The 26632-nt window shown below is 31.1% G+C and overlaps 3 protein-coding genes across 4 annotated transcripts in view; 2 read left to right on the top strand and 1 right to left on the bottom strand.

Moving 5' to 3' along the window:
* The window catches only part of LOC127253254 (G-type lectin S-receptor-like serine/threonine-protein kinase At4g27290), a 65386-nt gene that overhangs the window by 33818 nt on the left and 4936 nt on the right, over positions 1 to 26632 (top strand). The window lies entirely within an intron of this gene.
* Positions 9258 to 12076, top strand: LOC127253257 (indole-3-acetic acid-amido synthetase GH3.6-like). Its single transcript, XM_051277736.1, has 2 exons — positions 9258 to 10556; positions 11324 to 12076. The coding sequence occupies exons 1-2, from the start codon at positions 9314 to 9316 to the stop codon at positions 11908 to 11910; spliced, it is 1830 nt and encodes a 609-aa protein (XP_051133693.1). The 5' UTR covers positions 9258 to 9313; the 3' UTR covers positions 11911 to 12076.
* LOC127253259 (mRNA cap guanine-N7 methyltransferase 1) lies at positions 20626 to 26521 on the bottom strand. 2 transcript variants are annotated; one of them, XM_051277738.1, is made up of 14 exons: positions 26343 to 26521; positions 26075 to 26216; positions 25648 to 25787; positions 25404 to 25472; positions 25228 to 25299; positions 24124 to 24225; positions 23837 to 23893; positions 23167 to 23305; positions 22427 to 22491; positions 22285 to 22335; positions 22062 to 22124; positions 21437 to 21560; positions 21227 to 21288; positions 20626 to 20982 (listed from the first exon to the last, which is right to left on the bottom strand). In XM_051277738.1, exons 2-14 carry the CDS (start codon positions 26151 to 26153, stop codon positions 20884 to 20886), a joined length of 1122 nt encoding a protein of 373 aa, XP_051133695.1. In that variant the 5' UTR covers positions 26154 to 26216; positions 26343 to 26521; the 3' UTR covers positions 20626 to 20883. The 2 variants fall into 2 exon arrangements, with proteins under 2 accessions (XP_051133695.1, XP_051133694.1); XM_051277737.1 differs by having other exon boundaries at positions 26075 to 26521.

Here is a 26632-nt window from a genome sequence, read left to right as displayed (position 1 = left end):
ATTAATTTATGGACAGAGGGAGTATATTCTTTTGTAATATTTATGAGGAACTGTATTTTTAATGTAAAATTATTTTTTCGTAATATTTACGAGGAATTGTATTTTTAATGTAAAATTATTTTCTTTAATATAAAATAATATATATTTAAGTTGATATATATACATATATATTTAGTATTAATATCGTTTAAAAATATATCATTAATAAATAGTACAAAAAATTCAAATATATATATATATGGATATTGTGTAGTGAATAGAGATCAATTGTGGATACGGTACTGTGTAGATTATTATCATATAATATCAATTTATATTTTATGCATTGATTAGAGAAAAAGAAAATGAATATTAATTTATGTATTGGTCCCAACTAGCTTAACATCTGTTTTTTTTTTTTTTTTTTTGTTTTTTTGCTTTCTTTTTGGTTTGAATATAATTTTTTATGAGAAAATATTGTATTTTTATAGAAAATTATAAAATTTGAATACTAACCATAAATTAAATTAAAAATTAAAAGACAAAACCTTTAAAATTTGGAAAAACCAAAAAATTATATCCAAACAGAGCTTTTAAGTAGCTTTTTTTATGTAATTTATGCTATATTTTCATTCTACTGTGTAGTTTTATAAAATTAATTGCATTTTTATCATCCAATTTCCTATATTGCTTCGTTATTTTATTTTTATTTATTTATTTATTTTATGAATATGTACGTATGGGTTGATATGTATATATAGACAATGACACAGTGGCTGCAGCGGGAAAGTTGACCAATTTAATAGAAGTAACAGTGGTGTGTTTTTTGAAACTTGATTTTAAATATTTTATTATATACTTTCTCCGTCCAATTTCTATTGTCCTAAAGTATATTTGCTAGGTGATTTGACTTTTTGTTATAAATTGACAAATTTGCCCTTAATTGTATGATAGAGATTAAAAGTAATAAATGAATGGAAGATAAAAATATAAAATTTGTGTTTAAAAAAGGAAATAGGACAATAGTTCTTTAAGGTCTCAAATAGGAAAATAGGACATTAGTTTGTGGACAGGGAGTATAATTTTTTATAAAAATATTATTATTATTATTGTCGGATGCATTAATTAGGATATTGAAATTTGAAGATGCATATGCCGCAAGCTAGAACTATTAGAAAAATACATTCATTAATTATTGTATACCTTCACTTGCACCTGAGGGGCGTATTGGGACTCTCGTTTGTGTATAAATAAATATCTTCGATCCGTGATTTTATATATATATATATATATATCTAAGAGAGAGTTGTAATTTTAAGAAAATTATATTGCAGTAGAATTTTATTAAATTTATTTTGCATTAATAATTAATAATTAATAATAATATTTAGTTAAAATGTTGTCTGAATCTGTTGTGGATAACATAACTGCACAGTGTGTGCCATTAGTATTGGCTGTATAATCTGGGGACATATCACTGCTCCCCCTTTTATCATGTTCAGGTTTAATTTAATTTTACCTCTATATATACTTATTTTATAAGTATTTTTTTCAATTTTATTTTTTGCTATTCGTTAAAAAAATATATTGGGTTTGCTCGTTTAATCAATTTTCTTTTACAAAATTTTCAATATATATAATATTTATATTTTATTCTCTCAGAAAAAGTTTATAATTAAACACAAAATATTAAGTTTTATATTACCGACAAAATTCACATGTCTCATAAAAAAATCTCAAACTAAAATACTAAACAAATTAAACAAACGACTTTGTATCTTTGAAAAGTAAGATATTTTTTTAAAAAAAATATATATATTTAAAATATTTATATGATTCCATTTAAATAGAAAATTTGAAATTTTTAGAATTTATGAAAATTTTATTAAGAAATATAGATTTAAAATATATATATATATATTGAGAAATGAGGAAACAGGACCAAACAAACCATAAATTTCTACTCACTCATCACATTTTTATCCGTTATTTAATAAATTTTTTGTAATACCCTCATTTTATTTTATTTTATTTTATCTATTTTACTTAAATATTAAAATAATATTATTATTTTAATTTTCGTACCCAAACAAAGTTACATAATACGTCTGGACCAAAATACTTTATTTTCGAAACATTAAAATCCAGATGAATTATGGCTCTTAGGAAAGATGTTCCGAAATACAAAATCAAACAACATAATTACGAACACGTGAAATAAATATCCGAAATGTTGAAATTGAGGTAAGAAATATAGCTAACCACATTATGATTAAGATGAAAACTATGAAAGATTAAGAGCAAATAACAAAATGTTCGAATGGATTGTGTCGATTTCCATTTTACTACTATATATGTTGCTTTTACGTCCTTTTCTACCATTTCTTTCAAATTTTAATCTCTCGACTATTTTGTTTTCAATTTTCTTTATTTTCTTTCAATCCGAACTTTTAATTGTTTCACTATCAACGGATTTTTGTTCATTTTTTATCGACTCGAAGCTTTTAGGCTAGCTTGTTTGTGGATATGACCTATCTTATATATCATTTATTTCTTTTAACTTTAGCTTTAGCCTTCGAATCAAGCCTTTTTTATTATTATTATTATTATTAGGGATTTATTTTACACTAATCCTTTGTATAAAAACAACTAATATCAATTTAATATAAAAATAAGGCAAATAAAAAATAAAACGGGGTATTATTCAAATTTATCAAATAGTTAATACAAAATAATGGCTTAACTTAAAAAAAAGTTAGTGTTGCGGGTTAAAGTAAAAATAATAAAATTATACATTAATAAGAAAAAATCATTATAAATAAATCGGATATAAATTTAATTGATAAAAAATTGTAACACAACGGACGTGTTTGACAATTAGTTGTTAGCTGTTAGCTTATTCAATTAGTTGATAATTGTTAGCTGATTCAATTAGCTGGTTTGACTAGCTGATTCGATTAGTTGTTTGTACGTAGAATGACAATTGATGACATTTATATGTATATATATTAATATATTCAATTGTGTTCTTTTGAGTATAGAATGTTTGAATTTTTTTGTTATTAGTTATTGAAAATTATAAAAGTGTTATAAAATAGTATTTATTTTTATTATAGGTAGATTCAAAAAATAATATTTTTTATTGAAAAATATAAATAATTTTTTTCTATTCAGAATGATGTAAAATATAAAATAATAAATTTTTTGTTTATATATTTATGGTGTTAATTATCGATTAGTTCATTGTATTTATAATTTTCAATTTATTTTAGCATAAAATTTATATAATGTAATTTTAATATAAAAATAAATTTTATTAATATTTATATTTTCTATTTTGGGTTGATTTTAATAAATTTATATATTTTACCATTAAAATAATTTTTATATATAAATTAATTATTTTAAATTTATAAAAGTAAAACTATAATATAATTAATAAATAATTAAAATATATTTATTTGTGTAAAATGCATAATAAATTTTTAAGGGCAAATAAGGAATAAAAAAATTTAAACTGAAAGAGCTATTCAAAACGTTGGGTAAGTTAGTTTTTCAAAAATTAGTTTTTTTGGTCCAAAAAGCTAATTTACCAAACACCTAAATTAGTTGTTTGACCGGTCAAACAATTAAAAGTTGTTTAATAAGTTAAAAGCTCTTTAAAAAGCTCTTTGTCAAACACCCTCAATATTTACAAATAAAAAATTAATATACTCCCTTCCTCCCAATACAATAGTCTTATCTACCATTTTTGTTCGTCGTAAAATAATAGTCTTATTTTCATAAATAACCATATCACCATAAAATTACCCCTACTTTTTAATTTTTATTACACAATTGCCATTTTTTTTTACACTAATACACTCACAAAAGGCAAAAAAATCTTTTATCCATACTTTTTACCTATTACCAATATAATATCAATATTCCTTAAATCTCGTGTCTAACCCAATTAACACTATATTTATGGGACGGAGGGAGTGAGCATTATTTAATATTTGTGTATAACACAGAGTTCCGATCTATTCAATTATGATTAGAAAACATGAAATAATGACAAGCTATGAGTCATCAATTGTGTGTGTAGTGGAAAATTATAATTACACAAGATTAGATCACAGTGCCAAGCATGAATAAGCATGCATCACCTATATCCCTCTACATATAATAAAATTTAAATATTATTAATTTAATTTGGAGTATAAAAATTTATTGCATACAAAAGCATATTAATTTTATAAGAAGAATATTTTTTAGTCCATGTGACCTCCTTATCATTTCATAACCATAATAAGGTCCTATATTGAATTAATGTTATAATTATAAAAAAAGGAAGAAATTTTTTTCGATAGTAACGATCCTCAAATGTCGAAAATTATGTAGATAACAAGTGAACATCTACCTGGGAATCGTTGTAAGACGATAATTAGTTCACCATGTATTGGATTAGTCTTATTTTGCGGAAAAAAAAAAAAAGAACAAACAAATTCTTCAGACACTGTACTCATATGCCATCCACGTAATTTTCAACGTGTTACATAAGCAATTTTGGCGCTTTGGAACTATTTCTTGTCAATTTTTTTTAGTTATAGAACTAATACTTCACATTATTTAATTATAGTTCTAAAATAATAAAAGGATCAGACTAAAAAAAATAAAATTTTTTTCTAGTTTATATAAAACATCATTATATGAAATTTAGTTATTGAATAATTCTGGTGTAAATTTTTTCGATCATTTTCTTTTTTTTTTTTTTCTTAATCTGATTTCCTATCATTTGAATATATTAAATGCGTATACAAAATTTTACACGTAAAACAGCATGAGTTTGTTTGTAAGTTTTTTATTCAATTTTTATTATTCATAAAAAATTCCCAAACATATCAAATAAAAGTATTTTATTTTTTATATTATACTAAAATTAATTTACATTCAAAATGAAGAATCGAGTTATATAAATATATATATCAAATAATTATTTGAATTTAAATTTTTAATATTCAAAATCAAACTTCTGTAAGGGTCTGGTTTGCAGGGTATTAGGTTCGGAGATTTACCCAATGTGCATTTTCGGGTAGCGGCTGCAGGTTCCCGCATCATCCAAAAAAAAAATCCCGTAAAAAATAGTTTGTTGATGTTGATCGGAGATAAACTCATGACTATATATCCTCAAATGTAATTTTTTTTTTTTTTTTTGAGCCTAGTTTGCATGCTATTAATAAATTGTAAAGTATAACTTGAAATTATTTTATTTTATTTTATTTTATTACACTAATAATTATGTGGATTATCAAACTTAATCAATTCACAAGTCAAAGAAATAGCAAAAGCCTTCCTGTGCTATCATCATTATTTAAGTAAATTATATTTTAAAAATAAATAATTACATAGCATTTAATTTAATTTAATGCATGTGCTAAAAGTGAAGTCTGTAGCACACTGTTACATTCTTCATCAATTGAACCCTACACCTACCCTAACCCTAACCCTAACCCTAACCCTATCCTATGAAGCTAATTAATTAATTAATTAATTAATAATAATGGCTTTTGTCCGCAAATGTCACACAATTTAGACACCTTATTGAGTTTACTTAAATTAGGGTTTCGTCAAAATGGAAACACTCAATTAGGGACCATATTATTTGGTCTCTTATTCATTGCAATTTTTTTTTTTTTATTATATTAATAGTTTAATGCGCGTGATTTTATTTTATTTTATTTACTTGAATTTTATTTTTATTAAATAAACAAATAGATAAATGGGAAAAATAAGTAACAAAATAAAATTACCGCTTTGGGGACCAAAATAGAATAAAATTAATTTTGGGTGAACGTGTGGTGTGTAAGAAATTGAAATTCCCAAGGTAGGTAATTAGGTAGGTTTGCCTAGGTGACGGTTAATGATCATAAATTCATCATCACCAGCCCCAAGGATCATTTATTCACGCTAAAAATATTGTTATTTTACTTTTTAATGAAAATTTAATTTTTCTGTGCGAGCGATTAATGTTAATATTATTTTAACATATGCAGTAAAAAATAATATTACCACCGCCCGCGTTTGTCTTGGTCACTGTACAAACGAGAATTTAGAATAATAATTATTAATAGATACTTAAGAATATATTAGTGAAAATAATTAATTTAGGGTGTGTTTGTTTGAAGGATTTTGGCAGATTTCCACTATTCATCCAATTTTTTCCCCCCAAAAACATCAAATCAAATACCTATTTTTCATTTTGTATATTATACTAAAAATCAATTTTACATTCAAAACATCACATCAAACCCTATTTATATCACATCATAAAACTATTCAAATTCAAAATTTTTACTATTCAAATCCCAACTCAAAATCCAAACCTCCAAACAAACACACCCTTATAATATAAATCATTTAAAATAATTAATTAGTTTAATTAAAATTTAAAAAAAATTAAATTAGAAAATTTAAAATAAAATTAAGATGGGTAATCATTTTTAAAAAAAGAAAGTGACATGAGATGTGAGACGGACAGAAACAACAATATGAACATTGTAAGTGAGACGGAGAGAGTAATATTTAATATAAAACTAAATCAATAAAAAATAAAATAAAATTATTATAAAATATTTTTTTAAAAGAATTATAAAAAAGGTATGATAGGTAAAATTAATATGAATAAATTAATTATTATTTATTAAAATAAAAATAATAAAATTATACTCCCTCCATCCCATTGAAAGATTGTCATTTTCTATTTTCGTCTGGTCCAAAACAAGGTTATCATTTCGTAATTTAGTAATTGTACTACCTACTTAACATAATAAATACCCTTTCAACTTACAATATATTTCACAAATACTATTTTTATATTACACCATACTAATAGGGGTATTTTTGTCTTTACTATCATCCAATATAATACTAATATTAAAAAATCTACGTGCAAAAAGCAAACAAGCAAACGTCACCCTTCCAACGGGACGGAGAGAGTAAAAAAATTAAAAAATTTACTACAGTATAAATTATTTATAAATTTAATAGATAATAAAAAATAATAATAATAACGGTAAGAAGTATAATTTTGTCATTTAAGTTTTACTTTTTATTTTTTTTAGTTGCTATTAAAAATTGTTTCATTTTATTTTTTAAAACAAAAATTTATTCTCCCTCTCAATTCAAGATACATTTTTTACCATTTTTATTTATTTCATTTTAAAATATTTCTTTCTTATTTCAAAGAAAATAATTATATACTAATACAAAAATATATTTAATTTTTACTCAAATTACAAATATACAATTATACATACAATTATTTTATACATGAAATCAAAGGGTAAAAATGTAAAATTATCTTACGTACTTCCATTAACCAATAAAATACTACTTCTTCCGTCCCACTTACCATGTCCATATTGTCGTTTATGTCCGTCTCACATCTCATGTCACTTTCTTTTTTTGGAAAATAGTTACCCATCTTAATTTTTTTTTAATTTTAATTTTAAATTTTTAAAATTTTAATTAAACTAATTAGTTATCTTAATATTAATTTATAATTATTTATATTATAGGTTAATTATTTTTTCTAATACATTCTTAATTATCTACGAATTATATTTATCATAATTTTCCGCGTCTACATTGACCAAGACACCCAACGTGGGACGAAGGTAGTATTATTTATTAATCTACTACAAAACTTCAAATAAACTACTCCCTCCGTCCACGGATAAAGTATACATTTACTTTTGGCGCGGAGTTTAAGAAATAATAGTATTTTAATTATAGTGGGTAGGTAAAGGTAATGTAATGACATTTTTGCCCTTGCTTTTTGGTATAAAAGTAATGATGTGATGTAAAGTAAGGATATTTGTGAAAAAAAGTGAGGTATTTAATGAAATGATTACTTTGTAATTTGACGAAATATATATAGTTTGTAGCTGGACGGAGGAAGTATTTGATAAAGGGACAGAGAGAGTACACTTTTTTTTTTTCTATTTTCACTATAAATAATTTAAGTAACAAAAAATATACTCTATATTTTAATTGGTTGTTTGAATTTGATTTGAAATTTTGTTTAAATAATATTTTAATGTAATATTTTGTGAAAGACAATAACATATTTTTATTAGAAAACTTTTTTTTTAATAATAATAATAATAATAAAAAAAAAGATTATTTGAGTTTCTTAAGAAAAAATTCGGAACCGTGTTCAATGAATTTTAATAAACAAAAAAGGAATAACAATTGAATCAAGAAAGCAAGGAAAATAATTAGGAAAAAGCAATAAAAACAAAAAAATAATGAAAAGGAAGAAAAAACAAAAGCATGAAGAGAAAAAAATAAATTGAAAGAAAGGATAAAAAAGGAAAGCAGAATAATCAATGAAATTGTTTGTTGTTACATTTATATTTTATATTATTATAATTAATATTAAAAATATTTTTATATTCGTATAATTTTTTAATAAATATTATTATATTAGTATCATCAGACATTAATAAAAAAAAATTATTTTTATTTTTTTATATTATATTTTGATATAATAATTAATATAATAAATTTTTGGAGTTGATCATCTTGCCTTTCTGCCCTCAGGGGATGCTGTTTTTATTTTGGCCAGAGTCGTGTACTAACAACTAAATCTTATCAGCATTTAATTTTCATGTTTTTATTCAAATTCAATTCTTAATCAAATTTATTCCAAAAGTAATTTTAGAATAACATATATATATAATTATTATTTAAACATAAATAAAAAATAAATAAAATACTATTATATATTTGAATAAAATAAAATAAAATGTCATATCTATCAAAAAAATTCTACTAACTTTGAATCAAATATGAACAAAAACTTGAATAATAAAATTGTTTAAAGAATTGAATTTCAAAAATAAAAATAATTAAACTCAAATGTTTAATAAACGAAAGGTTAGTATTTCATGTGATATATTTTTTTTGTAAGAAAAACAAAATCTATTTAATTTGATATTTTTTAAAAAATAAATAATGTCAAATAAGTAAAAATATGTAAAATAAACAAAGTCTAACAAATACAAACATTTCTATGGAATCACAGTCTATAGTATGTCTTCAGGTCATCTGTCACACATGTTTCGCCTAATATGATTTGCGTTGTCAAATCTAGTTTTCAAAATATTAGATTCTGTTGAAATTTATCCAGTGCAACTACGACTTCTCTCGCATCGTTTAAAAAACAAAAAAAAAAAAAGACCCCTCCTTCTTCTTCTTCTCCTCTATATATACACACGCTCTCCTCTATACATACACACTCCACTTCCCCTTCTTTCTCCACACCACCCACCTCTCTCTCTCTCTCTATATGTATAAACTCTCTCACTCTAAAACCATGCCTGAATACCCCAACGAAACCAACAACAATGCCGCAGAGAACAACCGCAAAAAGCTCGAATTCATCAATGACGTCACCAAAAACGCCGACGAGGTCCAGGCCCGTGTTCTCTCCGAGATCCTGACCCAAAACGGCCGTGTTGAGTACCTCCGCCGCCACGGCCTCGACGGCCGCACCGACAGAACCACCTTTAAAACCACCCTCCCCGTCGTCTCCTACGAGGACATCCTCCCCGACATCACCCGCATCGCCGCCGGCGACTCCTCGCCGATCCTCTCCTCCGAACCCGTCTCCGAATTCCTCACCAGCTCCGGGACCTCCGGCGGCGAAAGCAAGCTCATGCCGACGATCGAATCGGACCTCCGCCGGCGGTCGGAGCTCTACAGCCTATTAATGCCGGTGATGAGCCAATTCGTCGCCGGCCTAGATTCCGGCAAGGGGATGTACTTCCTCTTCGTCAAATCCGAGACCAAAACCCCCGGCGGCCACCCGGCCCGACCGGTGCTGACAAGCTATTACAAAAGCCCGGTTTTCAAAAACCGGCCGTACGATCCGTACACGGGTTACACGAGCCCTACCGAGGCGATATTATGTCCGGATTCGTACCAGAGCATGTACGCGCAGATGCTCTGCGGCTTGGCGGCGCGCCGCCGCGTCCTCCGAGTCGGCGCCGTCTTCGCCTCCGGATTCATCCGGGCCGTCCGATTCTTACAAAATCAGTGGCAATTACTCTGCCACGACATCCGATCTGGCACCGTTAATCCCCTCGTCTCCGATCCGACGGTCAGGGACGCCGTGACGCGCGTCGCCGGCGGTCCCGACGCCGAGCTGGCGGCGGCGGTGGAGGCGGAGTGCCGGAAAGAGTCGTGGCAGGGAATTATCCGGCGGCTATGGCCGAACACGAAGTACGTCGACGTAATTGTGACGGGGACGATGTCGCAGTACATTCCGACGCTGGATTATTACAGCGACAAATTGCCGCTTGTTTGTACGATGTACGCTTCGTCGGAATCTTATTTCGGCGTCAATCTGAACCCTCTCTGCGACCCCGCCGACGTCGCCTACACGCTTATCCCCACCATGGCGTATTTTGAATTTCTGCCGCTCCACCGCGGCGGCGCCGCCGCCGGTGATTCCGACCACCGGGACCTCGTCGACTTAGTGGACGTCCAGCTCGGAGAGGACTACGAGCTCGTCGTCACCACCTACGCCGGTAATTAATTTTATCACACACTCCGTTGTTATTATTATTATTATGTTAATTTTAGTGTTCTTATTGATCGTTTTATTATTTTAACTTTTTTTTTAAAAATATTTATTTTTATTTATTTTATTACATTAAAATCTAATTTTAAATTTAAAATATTATATTAATACATATTTATATTACGTCAAATTACTATTTTATTTTAAAATTTTATTATTTAAAACAAAAATCAAAAACTATAATATGACAAATAAATACATTTTTTTTTTAAGAAATGGAGTATATATTGCTTCCATCCTAAAAAATTATATATTGAGTTATGTACATTTATTTAAAGTAAATGAGTTTATCTATTTATAATTTTGTTAATTCTATTTTAGAAAAAAATAAATAATTAATAATAAGTTTGTTCACTATAAATGAATTGATTTTTTGTGTGGGGATGGAGAATTACGTTCGTAATATAAAAAAAAATTGTATTGATAATATAAAAAATAATATTTTGTATTGAATAATTAATTTTTATGAGTGAATGATGTATATTATATTAATATGTATATATATTTGTATTTTTTTATAATAATTTTTATAGAGAATTGTTTAATTAAAAAATGACTGAGGAACAGATTGAATAATTTTGTCACAATATTTTTATTTAATTAAAAGAAATCAAACTCCAACGTTCCAAACATAAGTAATTTAAAACTAAAATTGATATACTTTATCTAAATTCACGTATTTTTATTACCGCAATTGTCCGACATCGACGGCAGGGCTCTACCGGTACCGTGTCGGCGATATTCTTCGCGTCGCCGGATTCAAGAACAACGCGCCCCAATTCAATTTCATCTGTCGAAAGAACGTCGTCCTAAGCATCGACTCCGACAAAACGGATGAAGTCGAGCTCCACAACGCCGTCAAGGCCGCCGCCGCGCATCTGGCGCCATTCCACGCGCATTTAACGGAGTACACGAGCTACGCCGACACGTCGACCGTTCCCGGCCACTACGTGCTCTACTGGGAGCTGAGCCAGGAGGGGCCGTCACCGCCGGTCCCGATTCCTCCGTCAGTCTTCGAGGACTGTTGTCTGACAGTAGAAGAGTCCCTCGACACCGTGTACCGGCAAAACCGGACGGTCGATTGGATCGGGGCTTTAGAAATCAGAGTTGTCGAAGTCGGGACTTTCGACAAGCTGATGGACTACGCCATTAGCCTCGGGGCGTCTATTAATCAGTACAAGACGCCCCGGTGCGTCAAATTTGCGCCGATAGTCGAGCTAATGGAATCGAAAGTGGTGTCGAAATATATTAGCCCGAAGTGTCCGAAATCGACAACTCCGGGCCTCAAAGTAATGGAGTGAATTTCGATCAAAAAAATTGTTGTTATGGTTAGGTCCTTAGCTTCTTCTTGTGTTTCTTGTAATGTTTGAGTTTGATTTATTAACTTAGGATTTGTTCGGTTGTGATCTGAGTACTGTTGTGTTGTATAAAAGCTACTATTGGGATGTTAGAGTAAATTTTTTTATTTCAATCATATCAAAATGTATATATTAGAGTAAATATTTTTATTTATCATCTATTATTAGCAGAAGTAAATTTTTTTTTTACGAAAATATTAAATCAAATATCTATTTTTAATTTTTTTTTATATTATATTAAAAATTAATGTTACATTAAAAATATCATATATGGAAGATCTATCGGAGAAGCCAAATTGTTTGTAAATGGTGGAATTATCCAGACATTATCATAGTCTTTCACCAAAAACCTAATCATTCTTACAAAGTAAGAAGTACAGTAATTTTTATTTATTTTGTAAAGAGGATAATGTGACTGCAGTGCATGCATTTATTTAAATAATGGGAGCAATGATTCCCATCCATCTTGGGAGAAGCACAAAAAAGGAATAACAACTTCTATTCTAACTGTAATTATAACAGACAACAAAACTGGAGAGGAACCCACAAGGACACGTGGCACCATATAATAGGATTTTGGTCATTAAATTTAATTATTTACCTATCATTAAGTAATTGTTACTGTTAAATGTTTTTTTTTATTATTTAAGAATTTCTTTTACTTCTTCCGTTCCAGATACTATGTCCATATTGCTGTTTCTCTCTATCTCACGTACTATATCACTTTCATTTTTTGGAAAATGATTACACACTTTAATATTATTTTAAATTTTTAATTTTTTTTAATTTTAATTAAACTAATTAGTTATCTTAATCTTAATTTATAATTATTTATATTATAAGATAATTATTTTCACTAAGATATTCTTAATTATCTACTAATTACAACCCTCCTAAAATACCGTGTCTACAGTGTAGCAGACACGGTATCTGGGACGGAGGGAGTATTAATATTACTATTAGAAAAATAAAAGAGCGAAAATGTACATTGAGGGTGTGTTTGTTTGGAGGTTTGGATTTTGAGTTGGGATTTGAATAGTAAAAATTTTAAATTTGAATAGTTGTATGATGTGATATAAATAAGTATTGATGTGATGTTTTGAATGTAAAATTGATTTTTAGTATAATATAAAAAATAAAAAATAGGTATTTGGTTTGATATTTTTTTGAAAAAAAAATTGGATGAATTGTGTAAATCCAATTCAATCCCCAAAACAAACACACCCTGAGTTTGTTCATTTATAATTTTTTAAATAAATAAAAAAATATATTAATAAAAATAATTATTATATAATACAATTAATATTAATATAATTAAATAATTTAATTAAAATAAAAAATTATATATTATAAAATTTAAAATGTGATTATATTATATAACTATTTTTATTTAAACAAAAAATGAAAAAGACAAATCATATAGGACGAATAGAAATGAAAAAAATAGACAATTTATGTATAATTTCACCAATATAAATTTACATAGTACATTCATCAAAAAATACAAAATACATAAATTCATTAATATACTCAAATGATAATATATGTTTGCTATAAATAAATTATACATAAATTTAATATTTAACATATAACTAAAAAAAATAATGACAATTATTTTAGGCGAAGAAAATAATATATTTACAAAAACTGTTATAATTATATAGTAATAAAATTTTAAGTAAAAAAAATTATATAGAAAAATTAAAAAATATATATTTATTTATTAACAGTAATTTTTAAATAAATTATCATAGCAAATATATTTTCTTCAATATAAATATCAAATGTCTCAATTTATATATATATATATATATATATTTACCAAATTTATTGAAATTGCAAAGTTGCAAAGCTCCTATTTAAAGGGAGCATTAGTTTGGTAAGATAGACAACACATTAGTTTGCTTCTATGTCGGCGGGGTCCACGTGGACCGGAAAACGCGGGAATAACTCGGACCGGAAGTAGGGGACCACCTCTATCTGAACGCCACGTGTCGTTGACGAACTGTACGGTGCTTTTGTTTGGCCCCACCAACAATTTGCCCAATTTGACAAATGCTAGCCACCTCGATTTACCTTCGCTTTTCAATTTATTTGTTACTTTTCTTTCCTTTTTTCTTTGTTTCGTCATTTGAATTTAAATTTATTTTTCTATAATTATCATTGTTGAAAGGTGACTTGAATTTAGCGGTCTATCCGACTCTAAATCAAAGCGAAAGAACTTTCAATTGGTAGGGTTCCGTTTAGACTTATCCTAATTAATAACAAATAGACTTAGAGTTTAGGGTGTTTTAAAGTGCTTATAAATAGACAACTATGGTTCTTAGTCGGATGACATATTGTAAATATCTGAATCAGTATAATAAAATCTCTCCGGTTCCTGCCCGTGGACGTAGGTTGATACACCGTCACCAAACCACGTAAAACCTCTGTGTTCTTTATTTGTTTTCTTTCTTGTTTTCTCATAACAAGTGGTATCAGAGCTATATCTCATTGATTGAAGATGTCCTCGTAAAAGTTTGATCTGGAGAAGTTTAATGGGTCGAATGACTTCACGCTCTGGAAGGTCAAGATGAGAGCACTTCTGGTTCAACAAGGATGTGCGGCTGTGTTGGAAGGAGAAGACAAGTTTCCTAAAGACACGAAGGAGGAGGTAAATAAGAAGATTTTGGCAAGGGTTCATTCCGCGATCTTGTTGTCAGTTACTGATGAGGTGTTACGGGAGGTTGTAGATCAGACAATGGTTTTGGGTTATGGAATAAACTGTGTGAGAAGTACCAAAACAACTCTCTCACGAACAGGCTATATCAGAAGCAACGTCTTTACACCATCCGGATGTCCGAAAGTACTCAGGTAAAGGATCATCTTGATACCTTTAACCACATCATTCTTGATCTTCAAGGAGTTGAGGTTAAAGTAGATGATGAAGATCAAACCCTAATTTTATTGTGTTCACTACCTGGTTCATATGAGAATTTTGTAAATACTATGCTATATGGTAGAACTACAATTTCTGTTAATAATGTGAAAGATGCCCTTATGTCCAAAGAATTGAAAAGAAAGGTTTCTCTGGAAGAGGGTTCTGGTTCAAGTCTGTTTGCAGGTAGGGGAAGACCACATGAGGGGGGTAACGGGAATGGGAGGTCGCGTTCAAAATCAAAATCCTCTAGCAAATTAAGTGTTATCTTTGCAAGGAGAAAGGGTACGTTAAAAGGGATTGTCCACAAAAGAAGGGAAATATAAAAGTTGATTCTAGTAACAGTGGCAACAGTGCTGCTGTGGTACAAGACAGTTCTGATGATGGGGACTTTGGTGAAGTTCTGACAGCGTGTAGTGCTAGTACTGTTGATTCCTGGATTATGGATACCGGTGCTTCTCACCATATGACGTTCTCTCGTGATCTACTCCCTTCTTTTAAGGAGTGGAATGGAACGGTGAAGTTAGGTGATGATGGGGTTCTAGCCATAAAAGGGAGCGGGGTAGTGCAGATAAAATTGCATGACGGTACTGTAAGGAAATTTGACTGTTGGTATGTTTCTGAACTCAGAAAGAATTTGATTTCTCTTGGTACCTTAGCAAAAAATGGTTTAAAATATCACGATGAAGGTGAGTGGGTGAAAGTCCTGAAAGGTGCTCTGGTAATGATGAAGGGAAAACTGCAACATGGAATTTATTTTCTACAGGGCAGTTCAGTGATGGGAACGACGGCGGTATCCCAGTCCTTGGATAAACATGATGACAAGACAAATTTGTGGCACCGGCGATTAGGTCACATGAGTGAGCTAAGGTTGTCTGTGTTGAGCAAGCAGGGTTTATTTGGTGGGGATGTGATAGGTAAAATTTAATTATGTGAGGCTTGTGTCAAAGGGAAGCAACGCAGGGTGAGGTTTAGTACCGGTCATCACACTTCAAAAGAAATTCTGGAATATGTTCATTCAGGTCTATGGGGTCTCTCTCCGGTGAAATCGCAGGGCGGGTGTTCTTACTTTGTCACTTTCATAGATGATTATTCGAGAAAAGTCTGGTTGTACTTTCTAAAGACTAAAGATGAGGTGTTTGGGAAGTTCAAGGAGTGGAAGACCATGGTTGAAAAATGGACGGGTAAACAGGTCAAGACTCTAAGAACTGATAATGGGTTGGAGTTCTGCAACGCTCCATTTGATGATTTCTGCAAAAAAGAAGGTATAGTGAGGCACCGCACTGTACGACACACACCACAGCAAAAGGGAGTTGCAGAGCGAATGAATCAAACCCTCATGGTGTGTGCTAGGTGTATGCGCATATTTGTTGGCTTATCTAAGCAATTCTGGGCTGAAGCAGTTAACACTGCTAGTTATCTGGTTAATAGATCTCCATTAACTGCAATTGACTTAAAGACTCCTCAAGAGGTATGGTCCGGTAAATTCTCTGATTACTCTAATCTAAGAATATTTGGATGCTCTGCATACGCTCATATGAATGATGGTAAGCTGGAGCCGAGGGCGGTAAAATGCATATTTCTAGGGTATGCAACAGGAGTAAAAGGTTATCGACTATGGTGTACAGAAGGTAAAAATCCTGGTAAATTTCTTATTAGCAGAGATGTAACCTTTGATGAATCTGCTATGCTTGATCAGAGTAGAGGTTATGAAAGTATTGCAGGTACAAAAGATTGTGGTGCTAACTAGATGGTGGAGTTTGAAACTCCTGACAGAGTTGTGTTAGAGGAAGAGCAGCAGGATAATACTATTGATCAATCCGATCAACCAGATCAGTCAAAACCTCAAGGGAAACCGGTTGAGGGGGAAGCTGATGACGCTGGTACTAGGGTTGAAGATTCCATAGCAGCAAGAAAGGGAAATAGAAATATTCAGAAACCAGCTAGGTTTGCAGGATGTGTCAATACATGTGACATGAATTCTGTGGCTTATGCACTAGCGGTTGGTGATGATCTTGACTCTGATGAGCCAAAGACATATAAAGAAGCTGTGGCGAGTAAAGATGCAGAAACCTGGATTATGGCAATGAATGAAGAGATGCAGTCTCTTGAAAAGAACAAGACTTGGGATCTTGTTGCACTACTAAAAGGGGTGAAGCCAGTGGGATGCAAGTGGGTCTTTAAAAGAAATGAGGGAATTTCTGGTGTTGAACCTGCTAGGTTCAAGGCGAGACTGGTGGCAAAAGGGTTTTTACAGAAGGAAGGAATCGATTACCATGAAGTCTTTTCTCCTGTGGTGAAACACAAAACCATTCGGGTTCTTTTAGTAATGGTGGGTCTGGAGCTGGAGCAGCTTGATGTAAAAACAGCATTCCTTCATGGTAATCTAGAATAACAGATTTACATGTCTCAACCGGAGAGGTTCTACAGTTCTAAAGGGGACCGGGTATGCTTGTTAAAGAAATCTTTGTATGGCTTGAAGCAGTCTCCGAGGCAATGGTATAAGAGATTTGACTCATTCATGGTGTCTAATGGTTATACTCGTAATCAGTTTGATAACTGTGTTTACTCGAAGAAAGTTTCTACTGATTCCTTTGTGTATATTCTGTTGTATGTGGATGATATGTTAATTGTAGCTAAAAACATGGCTGTAATTAATGACTTGAAAGCTCTACTAAAGGGTGAGTTTGAGATGAAGGATTTGGGTGCGGCAAAGAAAATACTTGGTATGGAGATCTGGCGTGATAGAGAAGCAAGACGGTTATAGGTTTCTCAAGAAAAGTATATTGAGAAAGTTTTGCAGGCATTCTCTGTTGATCAGTCCAAACCGGTAAGTACCCATTTGGCGGCACACTTTAAACTTGATCGAAGCACTATACCTGCTACAGATGAAGAGGTTAGTTATATGAAGACGGTTCCATATTCAAGTGCAGTTGGAAGTCTTATGTATGCGATGGTATGTACAAGACCGGATCTCGCTTATGCGGTTAGTGTGATGAGCAGGTTTATGGCTAATCCGGGTAAAGCTCACTGAGGAGCTGTAAAGTGGATCTTGCGATATTTGAAAGGAGCGTCTGATATTTGTCTGGTATATGATGATAAAGGCCATGGTAATGGTCTTGTTGGCTATGCAGACTCTGATTACGGGGGTGACTTAGTGAAACGAAGATCACTAACTTGTTTTATCTTCACTCTGTTTGGATGTGCAGTCAATTGGAAGTCTACGTTACAACCTACGGTTGCATTGTCGACGACTGAGGCGGAATACATGTCAATGACTGAAGGTATTAAGGAGAGTATCTGGTTATATGGTCTGGTGCAGAATTTGGGTCTGAAGGTGGAGAAACCAGTGTTATTCTGTGATAGTCAAAGTGCTTTGAGTTTGGCTAAAAATTCAGTGTATCATGAGAGAACCAAACATATTGATGTAAGGTTGAATTTTATCCGTGATGTTCTGGAAGAAGACAAGTTTTCTATTCAGAAAATAGCTACAGAACACAATCCAGCTAATATGTTGACAAAGGCGCTACCGACGGAGAAGTTTGAGCATTGGTTGAACTTGGTGAATATTCGTAGGAGGTAAAGCCTTCTCGGGGCATCTGACAGGAAGGAGACGATTGAGAGATACTGACGAACCTTTGGCGGTTGGAGAAACTCCAAGTCAAGGTGGAGATTGTTGAAACGTGACTTGGATTTAGCGGTCTACCCGACCCTAAACCAAAGCGAAAGGGCTGTTTCAATTGGCAGGGTTCTTTTTGGGCTTATTCTAATTAATAACAAATAGACTTAGGGTTTAGGGTGTTTTGGGGTGCTTATAAATAGACAACTATGGTTCTTAGTCGGATGACATATTGTAAATCTCTGAATCAGTATAATAAAATCTCTCCGGTTCCTGCCCGTTGACGTAGGTTGACACACCGTCACCGAACCACGTAAAACCTCTGTGTTCTTTATTTGCTTTCTTTCTCGTTTTCTCATAACAATTATAAAAAGAAATATTTTTGTTTTATTAGTGAAAAATAAAAGTTAAAATGTCCAATTACAAAATAACTATTTTATTAAATATTCAATTTTTATTTTTTTTCATAAAATATTTTTACTTTACATCAAATCGTTATTTTTACACAAAAAAAATAAAAAAAATATCATTATACTATTTTTAATTGTCCATTATAATTAATATTATATTCTTTCTTAAATTTCGCACCAAAAATAAATATTTACTTTGTACCCGGATAAGATTAATATTATCTATTTTTATTAAAACTCATGTCCTAACATTTGAGTACATAATTAAATTATTATGAAATATTTGCAATTTCTATTTTATACTATTTTTTCATTCATTACTATAATTAAGGATATAATAATAATAATTTATAAATATTATAAAATCTAAAAAAAAGTGTTGGGAATAAAAACTAATTTTTTACATAATTACTTTTACAAAAAAATATATATATTTTTGCACTATTTTTAAAAATACCCACTACTTTTAATATAATAAATATTTATTTATTGAAATTGTAAAAATCGTATAGTGAAAAAATCAAATTGCAGAAAGAACATGCCATTGAATTTGCATTATCTTGTCATTAGTATATACATTTATAGTAGTCTATTACTTACAGAAAAAATTCATATTACAATTTTATTTTATTTTTTAATATATTGTACATGAAATGTATATTCATTTATATTATACTATTAAATAATTTAAAATTATATCCTTTTCGTCAATAGATGAATGTTGGAGTTTGGGTGGATGCAATGTATTTGGAGATAATAATTGAAATAGTTGATTTAACGAATATTTATATATATATACAAAAACTTCATAACAATAATATATATATATATATTAAAATGGATATCTATGATAAAAATCAGAAGAAATAGAATAAAAAGGTGTCTTTTTCAGTCTGTTTCATATTGATATATTCCATTTCTACTACAATAAATATATTGTTATTTATAGCATCTACAAACAATAGACATCTTTTTATAATATCAAGTTAAATATATACATCTAATTTAAAATATAATCCCCCCTTACAGCAAAAATTATAATACTCCTTCATCTTTCCCATAACAGATTATCAATTTTTCTATTTTAATCCGTTTCATAACAAAATAGTTATTTCTTTTTTTAATAACTGTACTATTTACCTAACATTACAAATACCCATAACAAACTATCAATTTTTCCATTTTAGTCCGTCCCATAATAAAATATTCATTTCTTTTTTCAACTGTTTAAGAAATAATAATATTTTAATTATAATAGGTAATAGTGTAATGACATTTTTGTCTTTATTTCTTGGTGTGAAAGTAATGATGTAATGTAAAATAAATATTTGTGAAAAAAAATAGGATATTTAATAAAATATTTACTTTATAATTGAACGTCCCAAAATAGAAATATGTATACTTTCTAACTGACGGAGTATTACACAAATGCCATTATCTTTTATCACACCATACTAATAACATTATTTTAGTTATTTCTATTTTATTCCTACTACATTTCAATATAATACTAATATTTTTAAAACTATCTTTATATTAAAAATATCTTTATACCTGTATTATACATTTTTACTAATAAAAATATTTTTATCTTTTTTGAATAATCCTACTTTTTTGTTAGAACTATTGTTCTGCGACAAGTGTGATTATTAATTATAGTTCAACTTTTGTTCTTTAATAGTTACATCAATAACTAAACAACTCCAACGCAATTTTCAACACAATTAAGCAACATTTCAACTAGTTTTTCAAACATTCACCAACACAATTCTAAATTAAATTAATCCCATGTGCCAAAAATCTTTTATCTGATCCACAGGTGAATATGTCAAACATTACAGTAAAGGAACTACTAAGACATAACAGATAAGGATGTCGAACTCACCCGGTTTGGTTTTTTCATCGATGCGCTGCTTTTATACGGAGGCGAATCAGAATGAATAAGTAATGCCCGTAGCTCGTTGGAAATTTCATGTTTCGTCATTGATGTACACAATATCCTCTTTCGAAAGGTGCATTTTCCCTTTGTCTCGTCTTGCGTTGACTCGGGTTTGGTCCGGTTGTCCTCTCTGCGCACCAAATAGAAACTCTGTTAGGACGGAAGTACTGTAGCATAAAACCGGAGAAAAACAACAGTCGAATTATAGACACATTCCGGTTTAACCCTTCTGATAATTCTGGGATTATCTCTAACTAGACAAAACATGCTTTTTGGGTGTATGAAACTTGTTAATGTTCTAACAATCTGAATTCAAAGAGGCTAAGATTACTTCATCAACGTTTTATTTAAAAATAGAACAAGAAAACCTATACCTTTCTCAAAACAAATGCCAGATATAAGTATGCTGCCTCCCATTCGTCTGGTGACAATGTGCCTGTAAAAAGCATTCAAACCCGATGAGGATTGCTAAATTCATCAACAATGTCTACCGGACTACCAGATTGTTTTAATTGAATTACTAGGCGACTCCCACAACAAAGTATATAAGATGTATGTTAATGGACAACATAGCTATGATTTACCTTGGTCATCTTTACCGTCTCCTAGAGCACCGAGTCTTCGCATGAGCTCAACAAAATCTGGCTTTTTCATGTACTCATCTACAAACGCATGAGAGTTCTTGACAAAGACCAACTCCAGATCATACTGCAAGGTTGAAGGAATGCAAGGTTATGTTAACTCTAGCTAATAACAAGGTTTATAGAAGTTGCATCTTTTTCTTCTAATCTATCCACAATGGAGCAGAAACTACGTACACTTTTGAATTATAATAGCCGATACGATTTCAGATTCAGATGATGCTTTGTACTTCAGATAAACGTCCACTTAGATGATAGGATAATAGTTAAAAGGATATTAAAATGGTAATGTGGTGGTACATGGAAAGAACTGTGAGAGGAAAAAAAGTGATGAAAACCAAGAGAGAAGAAACAATGAGCCGGAGAAAATTAGGAAGAAAGATTAAATAGAACTTTTCATAACCTTAAATTGAAAAATAATTAAAATAAAATAACCCTGTTTAATCCTAACTAATCCTGATAAATAATATTAAATTGTGCCTTGCACAATGGCACAGATGCTGCGCACAAGCCATTTACAACACTGCTTCACTATCGACATCTCTAACTAGAAGGAAAAGATTAATACCTCCTCAGCCAATGCTTTGAAGACATGGAAAGAGACAATCCACTCAGGACAATCAACGGCATCCTGTAAGAGTATTGAAGCCATTATAGCATAGATATTTTCGGAAACAAGCAAAACAACCTTCAAAAACAGCCCAGTTATCAAGGACATGGCAAAAATGAGGAGCAAGGGCACTTCAACAACAATATAACTTTATGTAAATAACAACAAATGCAAAAAGTACCTCTAGATGGAACTTGTACTTGATGCCGAAGGGACTTGACGACTTAAATTTCTGGAAGAAGCCAAAGTGGTAATAAAAAGTTACATTCCAACTAGAGGAGAGCCAACAAGAACAGAAGCAAGCCTTGCCAACCAGAATTCACCTTGTTTTTATATTCTTCGTCAAACTGTATCCAGTAAACATTATTGCCAAACTCTAGTCCTTCAGCTGCATCCATATGAATATTTGTTTGTAAATATAAAATACTGTGTCTTTAATTATCAAATTTACGGTAGGAAAACACTGGAAAACACAAATTTATTACTGAACTTCCAGCCTATAAATCTGTCTCCATTAACAAACAATGAATGGTATGCATATATTTTATATATATATATATATATCGGTGTAGGCATATGTATGCACATGATGAATTCTAGTAAGTATTTTGCATCAGTACATGAATAGTTCATTTGAATATAGACTTTAAATAGAATGGCGATGATAAGAACTATGAGATCAGAAGTTGCTGCGTATATAAATAAAAGTGAAATCAAAGTATATATCGCTCCACGAAAAGCCAATAAGGGAAATTAAAGTATAGGTCCAGCATGAACATCTCAAAAAATAAACAGGAGAAAATTACTGCTTTAGTAAATTCAAAGGCAAATTAGACTGTCTTCTACACAACCCCATGGAATCAGGAAAACTCATACAGGCAGGACAGTGTCTTAACAATATCCACCTACAGGTAAAAACTTTTTATGAGAGCTTCAAAATTTAGCCATTAAACAATGTGAATAATTCTATCATGGAAAAAATCAGCATATCACTTTAAACAATTGAGTGAGTCAAATAAAATTTCAAATTCCACTTAGAGAACATGTTTAGACAGAATAAAACCTTCTCTAAGCTTTTTTACTATGACATTTGCATCTGGCATAGTTCCAACAAAAATGCCTCCTGGCCGAAGTAGAGCCGAAACATTAGCCAATGCCCGCCTAGCACGTGCCTCGGTGGACCAGGAGTAATGCATGGCAAACTGCAAATATCCAATTTTGACAAGTTAATTCATTAAATACATAATATTAATTGTGCAGTTAGTAATTCATATTTCCAGAAAACATTTTTAAGTTCATAAATAGTGGTACAATCAAACAATGCTTTACACAAATCGATAAAATAAGACCAAACAAATATTAGTCATGATAAGCAAGAATGAATCAGCTTCTAGCTGTTACATCATCGCTTGCATCATGTCAAATGGTTAATAAGTCAAGTGAAAATATGCTACAGTATAACAGAAAACTGGCCAGCTCTTGGTCATACCGCATTGGATTGGACAGAACAGCGGGTTCACATGTGTAAAAATTGTAAGAGAAATTTTTGAGATATATTGATAATTGCATATTTAGACAATAACAACCTAATTTAGTAGATATGATTATATGATAACTAACAAATTCAAATAAAATCAACTAAAATATCTATCTAAAATATATTTCAACAATATGGAAGATGTTAACTAATCAAAGAAAGAAAGATGTTGATTGGAACTGCAACAAGTGATCACCTGACAGCTACAAATATCAAATGGAGCATCTTCAGCCAAAACCTTGTCCAGCTGAACCTGCAATGCATACAAACTATTTACTCAAACATAGTCCCAATGTCCGGTGGCAACACATTACCAACATATTTTCGGCAGTCAGATCTACAGCAGATGGGAATGTAACACTCCGACATGTACAGTCCACAAGCATCAGAATTTTTTATTGCTTGAAAACTCACACAGCTTGAAGATAGACAAGCTTGTTTCTAGCATTAAGCCATTAATAAACTATATTAGTTTATATTTACCTCAAAGCAGTCACCACATATAAGTCGGGCAGGAAATGAGAACTTTTTGCGACGCTGGTGATGGTCTGCATCGCCATTATATCGTGTCCGGCAATCTTCAATCTGATATCAAGGGAAACAATTGTGTAATTAAAATTAATATAGTTTATTATATAAGTTACCTAATCTCTTAAGCATAGTTGTCAATGATGGACCAAGGCACAAACAGTAAATTGGCTTCGGCCATTCGCCAGGGCATGCAGCAAGCATAGGTTGTGTGGTGCACCCCACACATGCCATTACAAAGAAATTCTTCAACTGTCGGCAATTTTTTTTCCTTTTCTTTTTTATTACTTATAATATTTGAGTAAACAGGAATGTAGAGTCAAAACATGTGAACTCCAACTAATATTGTAGTTTATATTTGCGATTGATCACAGAAATTTCATTGTCCTCGCTTGTTGATTTTGCTAACTAGGGTTTTAGGATGAAATGTGCATTTAATTTAGAACCTAGAAGTGTGAAATAGTAAATAACAACCGTTGACACTCCATGCGATTTATATAAAATTTGAGTACGAAATTTTTTGTGCTTTTTGACCATCAGATATATCCGCTATTTAAATTTATAAGTACTTGTGCTATACTTTGTTATGCTGTGCACTGCACGGTGCGCATTCACGATTGACAACTGTCATCTTAAGAGATTGCAATATTATAACAGATGTTCTAGACATCATTAAATACTAGATTTTGTTTAAATGTGATCCTCAACTAGTCAACTACAATATCTTATATTGAAAAGGATATCTTAGTTTCACACAAAACCCTACAATTTCAATCTAATTCACTACCAACTTAAGCTTATACCACACAACTTGTAGTTGCCCGAAAAATGACACTCTTCACTTTCCAACATATTATTTAAGACTTTGATTTTTGAAGCATAAGGAATTTGTCTGTACAGTGAAGCATGGTTTGGAACAAGCAAGGCTTATCCCTAGAGAGAAACACATTGAACATGGAACTTTAAATGAAGCTGCAACTAGAGAGAGAAAGGAAGATAGCGTAGTAATGTCATATAAGTTTCAGCCTTAATCCATTAGCTGAAAGTTTGAAATTTTACCGAGCCTTCGGCTATGTCAATGCCAACGTAATAACCAATTCTTGCTTTGTCCCATTTGATGAGATCACCACCCTGTTACAATCCATATATAAGAAAACAGAGCCATTCATCTACGCACGACAAAAATGTAAATAAATAAATAGCAACAATTCTCGAAGCAACCAATTAATAACTACCTTTCCGCAAGCCAGATCAAGCACAGTGTCTCCCTTTTTAGCAAAGAGCTGAATTAAAACACTCTTTATCTGTACAAAGGAACAAAAGGTAAAAGAAACAATGCAAAACTTCAGTGACAAAATTTTGCTTATTCAACAAAAGTTTAACAACATCAGAACTTACTAGTAAGTAGCACATGGAGCAGCTCAGAAATGAAACTAGAGCGATATCAATACTTAGAAAGATAAAATCTCTAACACTCACCCAATTATTAAGCTTCTTCAATCGAATGATGGGGCTCGCTTCTCGCTCTTCAAGAGTTTGATTCGTTCTTGCACTATAATGGTCGGCCACTTTCTTCGCAAATATCTTTGTGCTCTCATCCTCCAGAAATTGAGCATCACCTAACAACAACAAAGCAGCTTAAATCTTCCCTTAAAACATCCAAATTTCAGTACACAGCTTGACCCCAATCCGAAATTACGTACAGGAATCAAAACATCACACTACTTCCTCGGATTCTAGGGGGCAAAACACGATAAAATCACAATGGAACTCCATATTTACACCACCCAAATTTCACCGAACCAAATTCTCCTCTTCAGAAGAAAGAGGGCAAAAAAAAAAAAAAAAAAAAACTTAAAAGGAAGCATCGCGCATCCAAATTAGCACCTAATTCATTAAACAATACCTTCAGGATTTTGCTTGAATTTGGAGTGAGGAGGCTGATAAGCCCCCGAGGATGAAGATTCTTGATACCCTCGCTTCATGCCAATCCGTAGATTCAATACAATCGCAACAAACCAGTAACAATCAATTCAGACTTATTTAACCTACAATGATTGCAAGAAACAAAGCGAGAATCAGCGAAAGACTGCTTCGAGATTGAAGAATCGTCGATGAAAATGTACGGAGAGAAAAGGGAAGAAGCTATGTAGACTCGAACAGGCGGTTGGAACCTTCAAACCGGAACCTCCCGGTTTTTATACGGTTCGAACCGGCGGTTCAGCAGTCACCGGAGCAGAGTAGCAGGTTGGGCGAAGAAGAAGGAAAAGGAAAAAGAAAGAAGAAAAGAAAGAACGAGGGAGGAAGAAGAAGAAGAAGAAGAAGAAGAGAGAAGAAAATCTGGTGCAGCGGCGGCAATGGATCTGTTAAGAATTATTAGTATATATTTTTATAAAAAAAAAAAAAATAATAATAATAATATACTAATATTAATAAAGTAAAATTAAATAATACTAAAGCCCAT

The sequence above is a fragment of the Andrographis paniculata genome, unplaced genomic scaffold (genome assembly GCF_009805555.1).
Source record: "Andrographis paniculata isolate CXL003 unplaced genomic scaffold, ASM980555v1 Contig50END, whole genome shotgun sequence".
NCBI classification, from domain to species: Eukaryota; Viridiplantae; Streptophyta; class Magnoliopsida; order Lamiales; family Acanthaceae; genus Andrographis; species Andrographis paniculata.
The sequence above is the reverse complement of the archived record's forward strand: the minus strand, read 5'-3'. Positions and strand labels throughout refer to the sequence as shown.

Excerpts from the sequence above, each read along its gene's own strand:
- LOC127253257 (XM_051277736.1), top strand. The coding sequence starts at position 9,314 with ATGTATAAACTCTCTCACTCTAAAACCATGCCTGAATACCCCAACGAA. Across the intron at positions 10,557-11,323 it reads CGTCGTCACCACCTACGCCG|GGCTCTACCGGTACCGTGTC; the intron begins GTAATTAATTTT and ends CATCGACGGCAG.
- LOC127253259 (XM_051277737.1), bottom strand. The coding sequence starts at position 26,153 with ATGAAGCGAGGGTATCAAGAATCTTCATCCTCGGGGGCTTATCAGCCT. Across the intron at positions 25,300-25,403 it reads TTGATCTGGCTTGCGGAAAG|GGTGGTGATCTCATCAAATG; the intron begins GTAGTTATTAAT and ends GGATTGTAACAG. Across the intron at positions 21,561-22,061 it reads TCAAAGCATTGGCTGAGGAG|TATGATCTGGAGTTGGTCTT; the intron begins GTATTAATCTTT and ends TCAACCTTGCAG.